The sequence below is a fragment of the Pseudonaja textilis genome, chromosome 8, assembly GCF_049901715.1.
Source record: "Pseudonaja textilis isolate UNSWEBS1 chromosome 8, rPseTex1.2, whole genome shotgun sequence".
Lineage (NCBI taxonomy): Eukaryota > Metazoa > Chordata > Lepidosauria > Squamata > Elapidae > Pseudonaja > Pseudonaja textilis.
The window spans coordinates 8,891,707-8,905,162 of NC_141997.1; the positions used below are offsets into that span (position 1 = coordinate 8,891,707).

At 36.9% G+C, this 13,456-nt stretch overlaps 1 protein-coding gene across 5 annotated transcripts in view; it reads left to right on the forward strand.

Moving 5' to 3' along the window:
* SCML2 (Scm polycomb group protein like 2) overlaps nt 1–13,456 on the forward strand; it is a 59,153-nt gene that overhangs the window by 24,574 nt on the left and 21,123 nt on the right. For all 5 annotated transcript variants that reach the window (XM_026714308.2, XM_087938283.1, XM_087938281.1 and 2 more), the window contains 3 exons: nt 5,512–5,755; nt 11,586–11,827; nt 12,724–12,853. In XM_026714308.2, coding sequence (XP_026570093.1) covers nt 5,512–5,755; nt 11,586–11,827; nt 12,724–12,853 — 616 coding nt within the window. The remainder of the gene's footprint in view (nt 1–5,511; nt 5,756–11,585; nt 11,828–12,723; nt 12,854–13,456) is intronic.

Here is a 13,456-nt window from a genome sequence, read left to right on the forward strand (position 1 = left end):
AAACATTGCTTTGAGCATGTATATAATCTATAGATGCTTTAATTGCCCTTTAAAATATTAAATATGTGTTCATTGTACATACAGTTCTGTCTAAGAGTATTTTTCTTACATAGTAAATTCACTGTAAATGTGTAAGAAATGGTTTCCAAACCATTTACTAATTTTAAAAATATAATTTATTTCTTATATAGCGAGTTTATATCTTGCTCCAAGGTCAAGGATAGTCAGTTACGTGTTTTGTACTCTGAATGACAAAGAGGAAACAGAATTTTAGAAATGCCTGTAAATTTATTAAAAAGAAAAAAAATATTGCTGTATTAATGAGAATTTTTTTAACTTTAACAAGCAAAACCTTGTAAGTGGAAGGAATGTAGATTGTTTAAACTTTCAGATTTCTGGGAATTAAGGTATTTGGACTGCTCAGTATTCTCACATTATCTAGAGAAAACAATGCACCAAAGGTACTGAGTATAACTAGGACAGAGGGTATAAGAGATAAAATGTGAAATGGGTAGGTTAAGAGAAAATACGTGAATTAAGATACAAATTGGCACCATGTCCATGTTATCAAATAATGCTTCAAAACCATCAATGGTAAAACTAAAATTGTTAATGTTATATACGTTACCTTCAATGTGTGAAATTAGTCATCTTATAGAATGCCTAGGAAATCTACAGAATGCTAAAAATGAAACATTAAAGTATGAAATGCTTAATATTTCACACATTTCCTAGGCATTCCATGGAATGCCAAAAGGAAAACTGGCGAAGTATAAAATACTCCTGCTAAAATGTCATTCTAGCCTTCCTTGTTGCAATAAGTTGTTTAATATTTGTCATTTTCTTTTCTTTTTAGTAAAAAAGTCCTGTACTTTATTTTGCATTTTTCTTTCATTTTCATTTACATCTTTTCAATAAAAAAGGGTTAATCAAGGGTTTGTTAACCCTAACTGTAACTGTAACCTTTTTCATGACTCTTTTTTCATACTTTTTGTGTGATTATGCATAATTCTTGTCAGTCTGTATAATGTCTAGGGCACTGGTGGCTAACCTTTTTGGGCTCATGTGTCAGCACCCAGAAGGCAATGCATGTGGCTCCCTCTCCACGCCCCCTGCGCATGCACGTGCAATTCCCCCCTGCCTCCCCTTACCTGCACTGCGTGCCTCCCAGCTGATTTTTGGCCCATTTGAGGCCTTTTTCGGCCTCCCAGAGGCTTGAGGGAAGCCTCTGCAGCCTTTGGGAGCCAAAAAATGGGCCCATTTTGTCACTTCCGGTGTTTCTGGAAATACAGGAAGTGATGGAATGGGCCTGTTTTTCGACCTCCAAAGGCTGTAGATGGTTCCCTCAAGCCTCTGGGAGGCTGAAAAAGGCCTCAAACAGGCCAAAAATCAGCTGGGAGGCGCACACATGCACAGTGCATATAAGTTTGTCTGGGGCTCGCATGCCCACACAAATGGCTTTGTGTGCCACCTGTGGCACACATGCCATAGGTTCGCCATCACGGGCCTAGGGAAACTTACAGTGCATTCAGAAAGTATTCAGACCCCCCTTCACTTTGGCAATTTTGTTGTGCTTTAGCCTGTTTCTGCAGTTGTTGAAATTCATTTTTATTCTCACTAGTCTATACTCAGTACCTCATAATGACAAAGAGGAAACAGAATTTTAGAAATGCCTGTAAATTTATTAAAAAGAAAAAAAAATGAAATATCATATTGGCATAAATATTCACACCCTTTGCAAAAATATTTGAAATTTAGTTTGGTGTCTCCTATTTCTCTTGATTATTGCTGACATGTTTCATGTTTCATTAAATTGATTGGACATGATTTGGAAAGGCACACACCATTCTATAGAAGGCCTTATAGCTGACAATGCATACTGTAGCAGAGCAAAAGTCAAATGAACTGCCTGCAGAGCTTAGGGACAGGATTATTTCAAGGCACAGATCTTGGGAAGGCTAAAATAGAATTTCTGCTGCATTGAAGGTTCCTAAGAGCACAGTGGCCTCCATAATTCTCAAATGGAAGAAGTTTGTCAGGAAAGCTGAATGGAGCAAAGTACAGGGATATACTCAATGAAAATCTGTTCCATCTCAGACCTGACCGAAGGTTCACTTTCCAAATTGACAATGATTTAAGCATTCAGCCAAGACAACACAGGAGTGGCTTAGGGATGACTCTGTGAATGCCCTAGAGTGGCCCAGCCAGAGCCCTGACTTGAACCCTATTAAACATCTCTGGAGGGATCTGAAAATGGCTGTCCAACAATGGCTGCCATCCAACCTGACTAAGCTTGAGATGATTTGCAAGGAAGAAAGGCAAAAGATCCCCTGATCCAGGTATACAAAGCTTGTTATATCATATCCAAAAAGACTCAAGGCTGTAATTGCTGCCAAAGGTGCTTCAAAAAAGTACTGAGTACACCCCACCAGATGAGGATGTCATTCGGAAAATATTAGATGCTGCAGAGATGGATAGATTGACGTTAGAAATAAAGAAGACACAGAATATTACTTAACATGGGACAGATTTTACGTGTGGTTAGAGATAAGAAGTAGAAATTATATTAAGAAAGATTGTTATGTAAGAAATACAAAGAGGCTTGACAATTATAAACATGTTGATATAATTAATAGAACTATAAATAAGCTAATACAAATAAATTCAGTTAAAATTATTTTGTTATACTATCATTATTGTTACTAGTATATATATTGAGATCTGTTTTTTCTTTTGCTTCTTTGTAAGTGATATGACCTGATAATACTCCGTATTCAAAATGTTTATGAATAAAAATAAAACATATACTAAAAAAAAGTACTGAGTGAACAATCTGAACATCCTTGTGGAATTTCAGTTTTTTTTCTTTTTAATAGAATTACAGGTATTTCTAAAATTCTGTTCTCACTTTGCCTTATGGAGTACTGAGTGTAAATGATATGAATTTCAACAACTGTAAAATCAGGCTACAGCATAACAAAATTGACAAAAATGAAGAGGGTCTGAATACTTTCTGAATGCCAGTATATAGCATATTAAAATAGTAGACATTGCATACGTTCTTCAGTTCAGTCTTTGTTGACAGCAATGGCTGCTGGCCCCCATTTCCTAATTGTACCATAACAAACTGTAACGATTTACTGCATATTGATTTTACAGTAGATTAAAACGGCACTACGTCACCTAAAGCATCTCTATCTATTGGCTCTGATGGATAATGTGCTTACTTTTTGAAAAAGCTTGCCACTGCCCTAGCTGAACCTCTATGCACAATTTATGAGGTATCCTTCAGAACCAGCTCCTTGCCCAACCTATGGTCATTACCCACAGTTATACCTATTTTAAAAAGGGAGACCCTAGTCTAGTAGAATATTACAGCCCAATCTCACTGTGTTGCATCATCTGTAAAGTTATGGAATCAATTATAAATCAATCCATCACCCTCCACTTAGAGACAAACAACCTGCTATCTAACAAGCAGTTTGGTTTTAGAAAAAATTAGTCTATGGAAGCTATATTGACATAGTCCTGTAATCTGCAATTCCTACACTGTTGAAACATTTGGACTAAACATCTTGAACAGGGTAAAGCAATAAATGCAATTTACATAGACTTCTGTAAAGCCTTTGATTCAGTGGTGCATGACAAACTACTGTTGAAACTAAGTTCTTACGGATCTCTGGAGCCCTGCACAAGTGGATAGCTGTGTTTGTGTCTAACAGGCAACAAATAGTCAAAATAGGGAGGGCCCTATCAAATCTGGCACCAGGTAACAGCGGTGTCCCCCAAGGCACCCACACTCTTTCTGCTTTACATCAATGACCTATGTGATCATATTAAAAGCAGGTGCGTCCTCTTTGCTGATGATGTAAAATTATTTAACACCACTGACAATGCTGCTGCCCTACAAAGTGACCTTGACTATGTGTCAGAATGCTCGCACATTTGGCAACTACAAATTTCAACTAACAAATGCTCTGTCGTGCACATTGGCAAAAGAAAAAATCAGAACACCAAATACAAGTTGGGCAGAAACGATCTCGTAGACAACTCTCACTTTGTCAAGGACCTAGGAGTACACATCTCAAACGATTTAAGCCCCAGAGCTCACTATAACAGCATTGCCAAAAAAACATTAAGAGTTGTTAACCTAATCTTACAAACCTTCTCCGGTAACATTGTATTGCTAACTAGGGCATACAAAACCTTTGCCAGACCAATTCTTGAATACAGCTCATCCGTTTGGAATCCACACTGTATATCGGACATTAACACAATTGAGCAGGTCCAGAGGTATTTCACGAGAAGAATTCTCCACTCCTCTACTCACAATAGAATCCCTTATGCCACCAGGCTTGAAATTCTGGACTTCAACAATCTGGAACTGCACCACCTGCGGTCTGATCGAAGCATAGTACATAAAATTGTCTGCTACAACGTTTTATCTGTCAACAATTTCTTCAGCTTCAACCAATAATACATGGGCAAACAACCGATACAAACTCAAAGTAAACCGCTTCAAACTCAGTTGCAGAAAATACGACTTCAGCAACAGAGTGGTCAATGTCTGCAACGTCCTATCCGACTCAATTGTTACAGCCTCAAACCCTCACAGCTTCAACCTCAATCTGTCTACTGTGGACCTCATCCCATTCCTAAGAGATCTGTAACAGGGTGTGCATAAGTGTACCAGTGTGCCTATAGTCTCTGTCTTACTGTCCCCGTTTATCTGTACTTACTTTCTTTGTATATGTTTATATTATACCTGCTATCTTGTACATGTTTGACAAACAAATAAGACATCACACATTCTATATATTTCCTAGGCATTCTATACAATGCCAGCTTTTCACACATTGGCACTATCACATAAACTTACCTTTATATAAAAAAAGAAACTGTTGATTTAGAAATTAGGCAGATATAACTTAATAACTTAAGTTAATAGAAAATATTAGTTTCTGTTCACTGAATCGGCAACTTAACCAAAAAGATTAAGAAAGAAAAAAACTCCTGGTAGTAATTTGTCATTTGAACAACTGTTAAACTCCCATTATTCAAGTATCAATGGCTTTCTTACAGTCTCCTGCTAGTTGACAAACACATTATTTTGTATCATGTTAGAGATAGTAAATGACCTAATTATATTTCTGTCATTGAAAAATAGATATGACATTGAAAACTTTTGCTTTTCTAATAACTTTTTCATTAATAAAATAATAGAACATTGACAGGTCTCTTTAATAATATCTTTATTTAATACAATCTTCATTGCATTCTCAAAAATGTAAAAAATGTTCATTTTTTTTAAATGCTCATGTAAAAAATTTCAGTGCATATAATTTTTCTTACATTTTGAGAAAAGAATACTTGAGAAATTGATACGGGTGGGAAAATGTAATACTTTCTAAGCCTGTGTATGTTTTGGAGCATAAATAAGAAAAGTATCACAATTTGGTTAAGTAAAAGCGTCAAATGCATATATTTGCTTGTTTTCTCTTATTTTGATAGGAACCTCCAAAGCCGCCTCAAAACTTTTTAAAGGTTGGAATGAAGCTGGAAGCAATAGACAGAAAAAATCCTTATTTAATATGTCCTGCAACCATTGGGGATGTGAGAGGAGATGAAGTTTTTATAACCTTTGATGGTTGGCGTGGAGCATTTGACTATTGGTGTAAATATGATTCTCGAGATATTTTCCCAGTTGGATGGTGTGATTTAACAGGGGATGCACTACAGCCACCAGGAAAAAGTGGTAAGAATCTTTGTTAAAATTGTGCGGTTTGTGTTTAACAAGATTGATTTAACTTTTTTAAAAAATATATATTTTTATTAAATTTCTTTTAAATTAAATTTAAAAAAAAATTGATTTAACTTTTAAGGTAACATCTTTATGGTGTATAACAAAAAGGTATTTCTCTGGTTTGATTAAAAAAATCATGTAACCTTTACTTTTGGTGGGGCTTACTATAGAATATGCAGCTTTATATTGTAAGAATTTCTATATTGGTTTAAGTATGCCAGGGATCCCTATACATTAATAAATCATCATTTCATTTTTAAAGAAATGGCAAGCACGGAGCTTACCTACTGCCATTCTCTCTCCTCCTCTTTTAGGTATGTATGGGGGAGAGGAAGATTTGTTAGCCCAATTTGTCAATTAACTATATTCAAATGAAATAAAAAAAATGAGCTGCTCAACTATTATTTATTTGGAATATTTTTTCATGTTACTGAGTACATTATATAAGCACTTTTAAAATCAATTGAAGTCAGGCACAAATTCATAAACACATATTGTAGGCTGTTTAGCAACCAACATTATTAAAAGTTCAAGAAATGGATTAAATGGAGCTATTTGTAAGGCAGACTCAGTGGGGTCTCTTTTCTTTTCCTATCTTTTATATCCAGATAGAATGTTAAGTGACAATAGAAGTAGGTAGCTTATGCTGATTATATTGAATGATCTTAATATAGATCTTAAAGCTGGTACATAAAAACAATATTGCAATATCTGTAGAAATGTTTAGGTATGGACTCCTAAAAAGCTTGGGATCGTGTGAGATATGAGTATAATATTCTTTAAGATATAAAGCTAGCTAGTTGAATTAACAAATTAATGAATAAAAGTCACATCAGAACATTAAAATACAGAACCACTGAAAGTCATTTAAAAGGCAATTTTAAAATATAGATTATCTCCTTAGTGAAAACCAACTGCTTGATACTATACTTAATTTAAAGATTTATAATTGTGCTATTGAAAATCTGCACTCTTATGTATCAGTTTAGTGTTTTCTGGAGGCTGCATTAATAGCCTTAGTAATTTCAAGCAATTTCAATTTAAAACTTTTTTTTATTTAAGTTGTTCTTTAGGATTGTTGATAATGTATAAACAGAGACTGCTGCATATCCAGACAGTGCACAAATGACCTGATTAAATGATGTCTTAATTGTTTGGTAGCACAGCAAGCAACTAATGTTTTGTTTGCATTGTGGAATTAAAAGGGCCGTTGTAATATAAAGAAATACCCTGAAAAGAAGAAAAATGTTTTCTAGCCTTCCACTTCTGCACACACTGTATTAATTTCAGAGAGATGTGTCATTTTTTCTTTGTAATATATTGGCTTTTTGCAACACATTCTTTTAAAGTAATCCGGTTGTTATAGGATTTTTAGTTCCTGTTCTTCCCTTGAGGAAAATTTGTCTGCAGATATAGACAAGTTGGTCTCTGAATTTTTTGGCATGTCTTTTCAATGCTTTCTAAATTTCTGACCCCTCCAACATTTACTCTTCTCCTAGAGGCAGAGTGAAGGAAGTAGAACTAGGATTCATGGTCACTGTTAATAGATCTCATAGACCAGGAATGTCAAACTCGATTTCATTGAGGGCTGCATCAGGGTTGTGGTTCACCTCGGGGGTGGCATGGCCAGGTCTATGTCACTTGTGTTGGGGGATGCCTGTGGTGGCCTGGGCAGGGCTGGGAGGATCCATTGTCTCCAGTGGAGGAAAGCGAGAGCAGGCCGAGCACCTAACCTGTGTACACCAGAAGAGCCTCGCCATCCCTCTCAGGCCATGTGGAGAGTAAGCGCCCAGTCAGCCCTTGAGCTGACTGAGGGTACTGACTTCCCCAAGGAGGTGTCTGCCTGGGCTTACGTCCTCCTCAAAACTACTGCTGCTGTGCTCACTCTCCTTGGCCAGATTGCTCATGGTGTGTGTGGGAGGGCAAAGTTTGTGGGTTAGAGGGAGGCCCACTCCCTCTCCTTGCAAGGAGACCCAGCTTTGTAACCAAAGCACCCTCAGCAATAGGATGGGAGACCACCAGGAGAGGTCAGGGCGAGGGGACAAGGGGATGGCAAAAGGGCAGCAGGGCTGCTGATGGCTGTGCTAAGGCAGAACTTCCCTTAGGCCCTCCCCTCCTTTCATTATAATCTTCCTCCCTCCTTCCTTCCTTTTTTCTTCCCTCTTCATTCTCCTTTCTTCTTCTTTCCCCTCTTCTTTTTACTTCCTTGCTCTCTTCCCCTCTTTTTTTCTTTTTCTTTGTCTTTCCTCTTTCCCTTTCTCATTTCCTGTCCCTTGTTGAATGCTCAAATGCAAAAGGGGAAACATTTCTCGATGCCTCCATGCCTTGTGATCAAATGCCACTTTTGCTAGTAGTTTGTGGCCACTTAAAAGACGGAGAACAAACCAGGCTCAGTTTATCCCGTGCTTGCATTTAGTGGGGGCATCCACAGACAACAATAGAGCAAAACTCTCAAAGTGGTGTTCTGATAGTTAATCAGAACTCCTCTGTTTTTTATGTGCAACAGCTTTAGCATTTAGGAAGAGAGGTAAGTTAGTTACTTTTCTATTAATACATGATCCTTAAAAAGGCTCTTCTGTAGGAACCCTGCCATGGTCTAATTCAGACTGGAAATATAGCAAATGAAGATATTTCTCCCCCCTCTGCTTTGTCCTGTTTTCCCCACTAGAAAGGGCTGTTTGCAACACTAAAGGAGGCAATACTCTCCTAAGAGCTCACAATTCAAGAATACTAATGTTAATTTGGAAACTGTGACAGAACAGAACACAAAATTGCTTCCTCCTTTGAGCCCAAGGCTCAATGGATCTAGGATTGACACAGAACTATGTGAACTGGGGCATCCCCAACCAAGTTGCCTCTCCTTCCTTCCTCCCTCTTTCCCTCCCTTCCTACTTCCCTGCCTCCCTCCCTTCTTTGATTCTCATTCCCATTTCTTTCCTTCCTCTGTGCTCAGGAAGGAACGAGGGGAAGGGGAGAGATTGGCAGTCCTGGGCGCATGCACAAATAAAATTCAGCATGCAATTCACACCCACCCACAGCCACTCCGGCCACACTTTGGAGCCAACCTGAACTCAGGGCCAAAAACCTCAAGCAAGAAGCGAGTTGCAGCTTCTTCAGGAGCCAAGCAAACTCCTCTGGTCAAAAAGTCTTATTTTGGGGTGGGGGGGGGAGAAACGTGAGGAAGAAGTGGTGGAAGAGAAATCATCACTTGACAGTTGAAGACTCCAAAATCTTACAACCTGTGCTCCTGCCCACTTTTTGTTTAAAAAAAATTACCGGTTTGCCATCAGTTTTCCTCTTTCCTAGCTGTGTATTCCAATTCCCTCCCCAAATACATCAATATACAGACATCCCTTTCCACAAGAGATTTCCTTCCTCTTCCCCAATTTCAATTTCCTCCCCCAGCCTCCCCCCAAAAAATGATTGAACTTGGGATGAAAAACATCAAAAGTTGCCAAGAGACCCAGAAGAGGCTGTGGCAAATTAAAAAAAGAAGAAACAAAAACAAATCCCTGTTTGTTTGCTCACCCCTTCCATCTATGAACCATAAATGAATGGGAGCTGCCCTGTTCTCTGCATATTTCCAGTCTGTCGTCCCCCCCCCACCCCCCGGCCACCTTGGGAGGCTTTCATGGCTTTCTTCCCCAACCCCCTGAAAAAATAAAATAAAACTACATTCCAGCACTCCCCCACTTCTCTCTGCCAAATTCCAGCAGCAATTAGCCTGTACTCATTGCCAGCCATGAATCTCTAGCACCCACTATTCAAAGATCTGGGAATTAAAAACGTACACGCACGTACATGCCAGAACTTGGAAAGAACTTGGAGAAGGAGGAAGAACGGCCATCTGAACAGGCACGTGGTTAGCCTTAAATCTGACCTGCATGGACCCCTAGAGCTAGTGAGAGACCACCCTGCTGCCTCAGCCCCTGCCCCCTGTGCATGCACACAGGAGGTGGTAAGTAAACATCATCCTGTGGGATAAGATGGTCCCCGGGGATGCTAGGCCCCATGCACGCCCACCACCTCCTTTGCACATGCTGAGGGGACTGGATGGGGGCATGGATCTAAGGCCGATTGCATTCCAGCCCAGATGGCCACCACCAGGTTGTAGATCAGCGCCTGGTCGATCTGGGCTGGGCTGAGGCACCACAGGCCTGTCCTTTGTTGTTTCTAGGGCAGCTCCTCAGGCCAGATATAACCACATCTCAGGCCATATCTGGCCCACAGGTCTTGGGTTTGACACCATAGACAATATGTAAATTGCTTTAACAGTTTCCATTCCACTTTGTTCCCCTACTTTTTTCACTCTAAAATCAACAAATGCAAATATATATATAGAAAAAGAAATATTTATATGGCATTTTAGGAGACTTAATTTATTATATCTGTACGTTAAGAACAGCAGCAACCCCAGAAGGGAAATCAAATGCAAATATGTGTATGTAAAAGTTTGAAACATGTCTTTCTATACCTCGGGCATTGAAAATTGTTTCCTTTGTGTTTTGAAATTTGTTGGTCTAACACCCTTTGACATTTTAGAATAATCCAGCTAGTAATATTCTGACAGTAACCCACACAACTTCAAAGCATATAACTTTTAACAATTGGTATTTATTTACCAGATACGTTATAAAGAAATCACTCTTACAGTATTTTAAACAGATTTATCGTTTTGTTCTTGAGATGTATTTGTGTGCATTTACCTAGTATAATAATTTCTTGTACGTTTGCTGTATTGGTTTTTCTGACATGATAACCACTTTTAAAACCGATAGAACTATTAAGGGTTATGTTTATTCACTTTGCTTATTATGTACTTCTTGTCCCTGCATATTTTGTATTCTTATCTGTACTTATTTTATAAATATTGCAGACTATCAAGCAAAATGGATTATTATCATTTATTGTTAATCATTTTATAATTTGTCAAAACTAATGTCAAATTATATAAGGTGATTATATAGGGTTAAGTTTTGCTTGAGTGAACTTTATAGATCCTACCAATAAATACCAATATGAAATATTTCTTTTTCTTACTTTTAAATAAAAAGAAACATATCAAACAGTAACTTAAGTGTAAAATGCATGCTGATAATTAATTAGTAGTTAAGGAATAAAGGAAACATATTTAGAAATTCATAATCTTATCATTGTTTATTATTTATATGTGTTTAATTCCTTAAATACCTGCTAATCTCATTGCATCACTTTTTGACAAAATAAATTGCTAATGTTAGGCTTTCTTCCAGACAGGAAATATTATGGACATAGAAAACTATCCTCCTTCTTCCACGGTTTCTCTTGATACAATCAGATTCATTTCACTTAGTTGAAGTAAAAAAACTCAAAATCTTAAACACTAGTTACATCTTTAAAGTAATGTGTAGTTTGGCCTTAAATTCTCCTATAATCCAGTTATATCCCAACTGGAGTTCCCAGGGATGGAAGTTGGGAAAAGACCCAGGCCTGTAGTTGTGCCTCCAGAAAGTGTTATGTACAGAAATAAGATTTTCTTAACATAGAAACCAAGGTGCACTGGCAAATTTCTGGATAAGAAAGCAGGCCTTCCTTAATCCTTGCAGAAAAGTTAGTCTATCTTATTTTTAACTTTTCTTTTTATTTAACTTATCTTGCAGAAAAGTTAGTCTAAAATTAATTCATGATTGATTGTAAACCTCTTTTAAAGTATTGCTGAATTAAAAAAAAAAAAATCTGAGGATCCTGTTGGTTGGATATTGCTTTAACAATCCATGAAGACGGTCCATGTGTTTTTCCACAGTTTCTAGCACAAAAAATAATACCAAAGCACAGACCTCTCCTTCCAAAGGAACTCGAAGCTCAATGCACTCTTCACCGAAATCAGCTTCACCTGTTCCAACTGCCAAAGGCAGGAAACTCACTCGGGCTCCATCCACCGTCCTTAGCAAAGTCCCATCTCCTAAAAATATTCCGGTAGTCAAAAACATTTCTCACAAAGAAAACCTCAAAAAAAGGAAAAAGGATTTAAATCCAGGAAGAAAAGTTAGTATAAATTTTTTATCATAGATGTGATGGTCTATTTTGTTGATTAATAAATTGCATTCTCCTGCCCCATGTGTAAAAGTTTCTTTACCAAATCTATTTTACCTAGGTTTATTTATTATTTTTGAAAGCTGTTTCCAAAGTGTTCTATTGCTGTGCAAATGTGGAATATAATTTGAAAGTTACCGATTTTATTATTTTAATGTGTAAACAGCATTAGCATATTTACTTGGTCTTAAATTGCCAAGGTTTAAAATCCGTGTTCCTGAGTTACTATTTTTTTTTAATCTGAAAGTGACTGCCCTCCCAAAAAAGGCTTCACATTTTCTTTGCTTCCTTGTTTCTTTAATGCAGATAAGTTCAACTGGATCAATTTTATACTACATTTCTCTTTCTCTCCATGTGTATGACTACACACACACAAACACACACAATCTTTTAATTTAGTGGAACTTCCTTTCAGTGGGAGTTATTTAAAGAAAATGGGAATAGAATAGTGGCCCCATAGATCAGCATGTTTCTATAAGTGGTCAAAAGGACATTTACTATATTTATACACTCTAGTTTTAAAAATTTGCTGAGGCAGATATTTTATAACAGTTGACTAAATCTGCCAAAGATGTTTATTTCAATATAGGACTGGTTGTCGTTTTATGTGATGCCTAGCTTCTGAAAGCTCTCATCTGGTTGCTAGTTCTAGCTGAGATCATGTTTTTGCCTCTTCTGGAGAATCTCAGATCAGGAATAAACTGTAAATCTACAGCAATTTTATGCTCGTTTGACAGCATTCAATAATTCACTGTATCAGAATTTTTGTCAATTGATATTGACCTAAATATGATGTGACTATTTGCAAAAATATTTTTAATATAATAAAATATATTATTTTTCAACAGAAAAAAAACTTAACAATGCAACCTCCCACCTTTTTTCCTCCTATTTCTGCAAAAGTCGATAATAGTAGCTCTCCGATATATGGAGAGGCACCTGCTATCACTGGAACATCAGTAGCCGTTATTTCAACAGGTAAATTTACCTATTTAAAAAAAATCTCACGGGGACAAATTCTGATGATTCTCAATTTACTCTAAGGTACTACAGTGTTTTAGAGGTGCAAAAACAAGTCTGAAAGTAGCTATGAGGCTTTGCACTGGATACACATTCCAAATTTACATCAATTTGGAAAATATAGAATATGTGTTATCAATTTTTAAAGCAATATTTTATTCAAGTGCCAATGTATATTAAACATTATACTATATATGGTGTTAAACGGAACTCAAGTTGTGCATCTTTGGAAATCTGTTAGTTTCTTCTTTTCTTTTTTTATTTGTTTTATTAATTTTCTACTATTACATTTAATTAGTGCTTAATAAACATTGTGTTGTCTGGGTTGTTTTATTTGCTTAACAATACAAATTATATTCCCAATCTTTACCCCTTTTTTCCAGCCATTGATAAAATCCATGTTTGATAGTATTCTGTATCTTTCTGTTTGATCTTCAATGTAAATCTGTCCATTTCTGCACAGTCCAATATCTTCTTAATTATCTCTTCATCTAGTGGTATTTCTTCATTTTTCCAATGCTGAACAAATACAATCCTCACTTCTCTTAATACATGCAATAT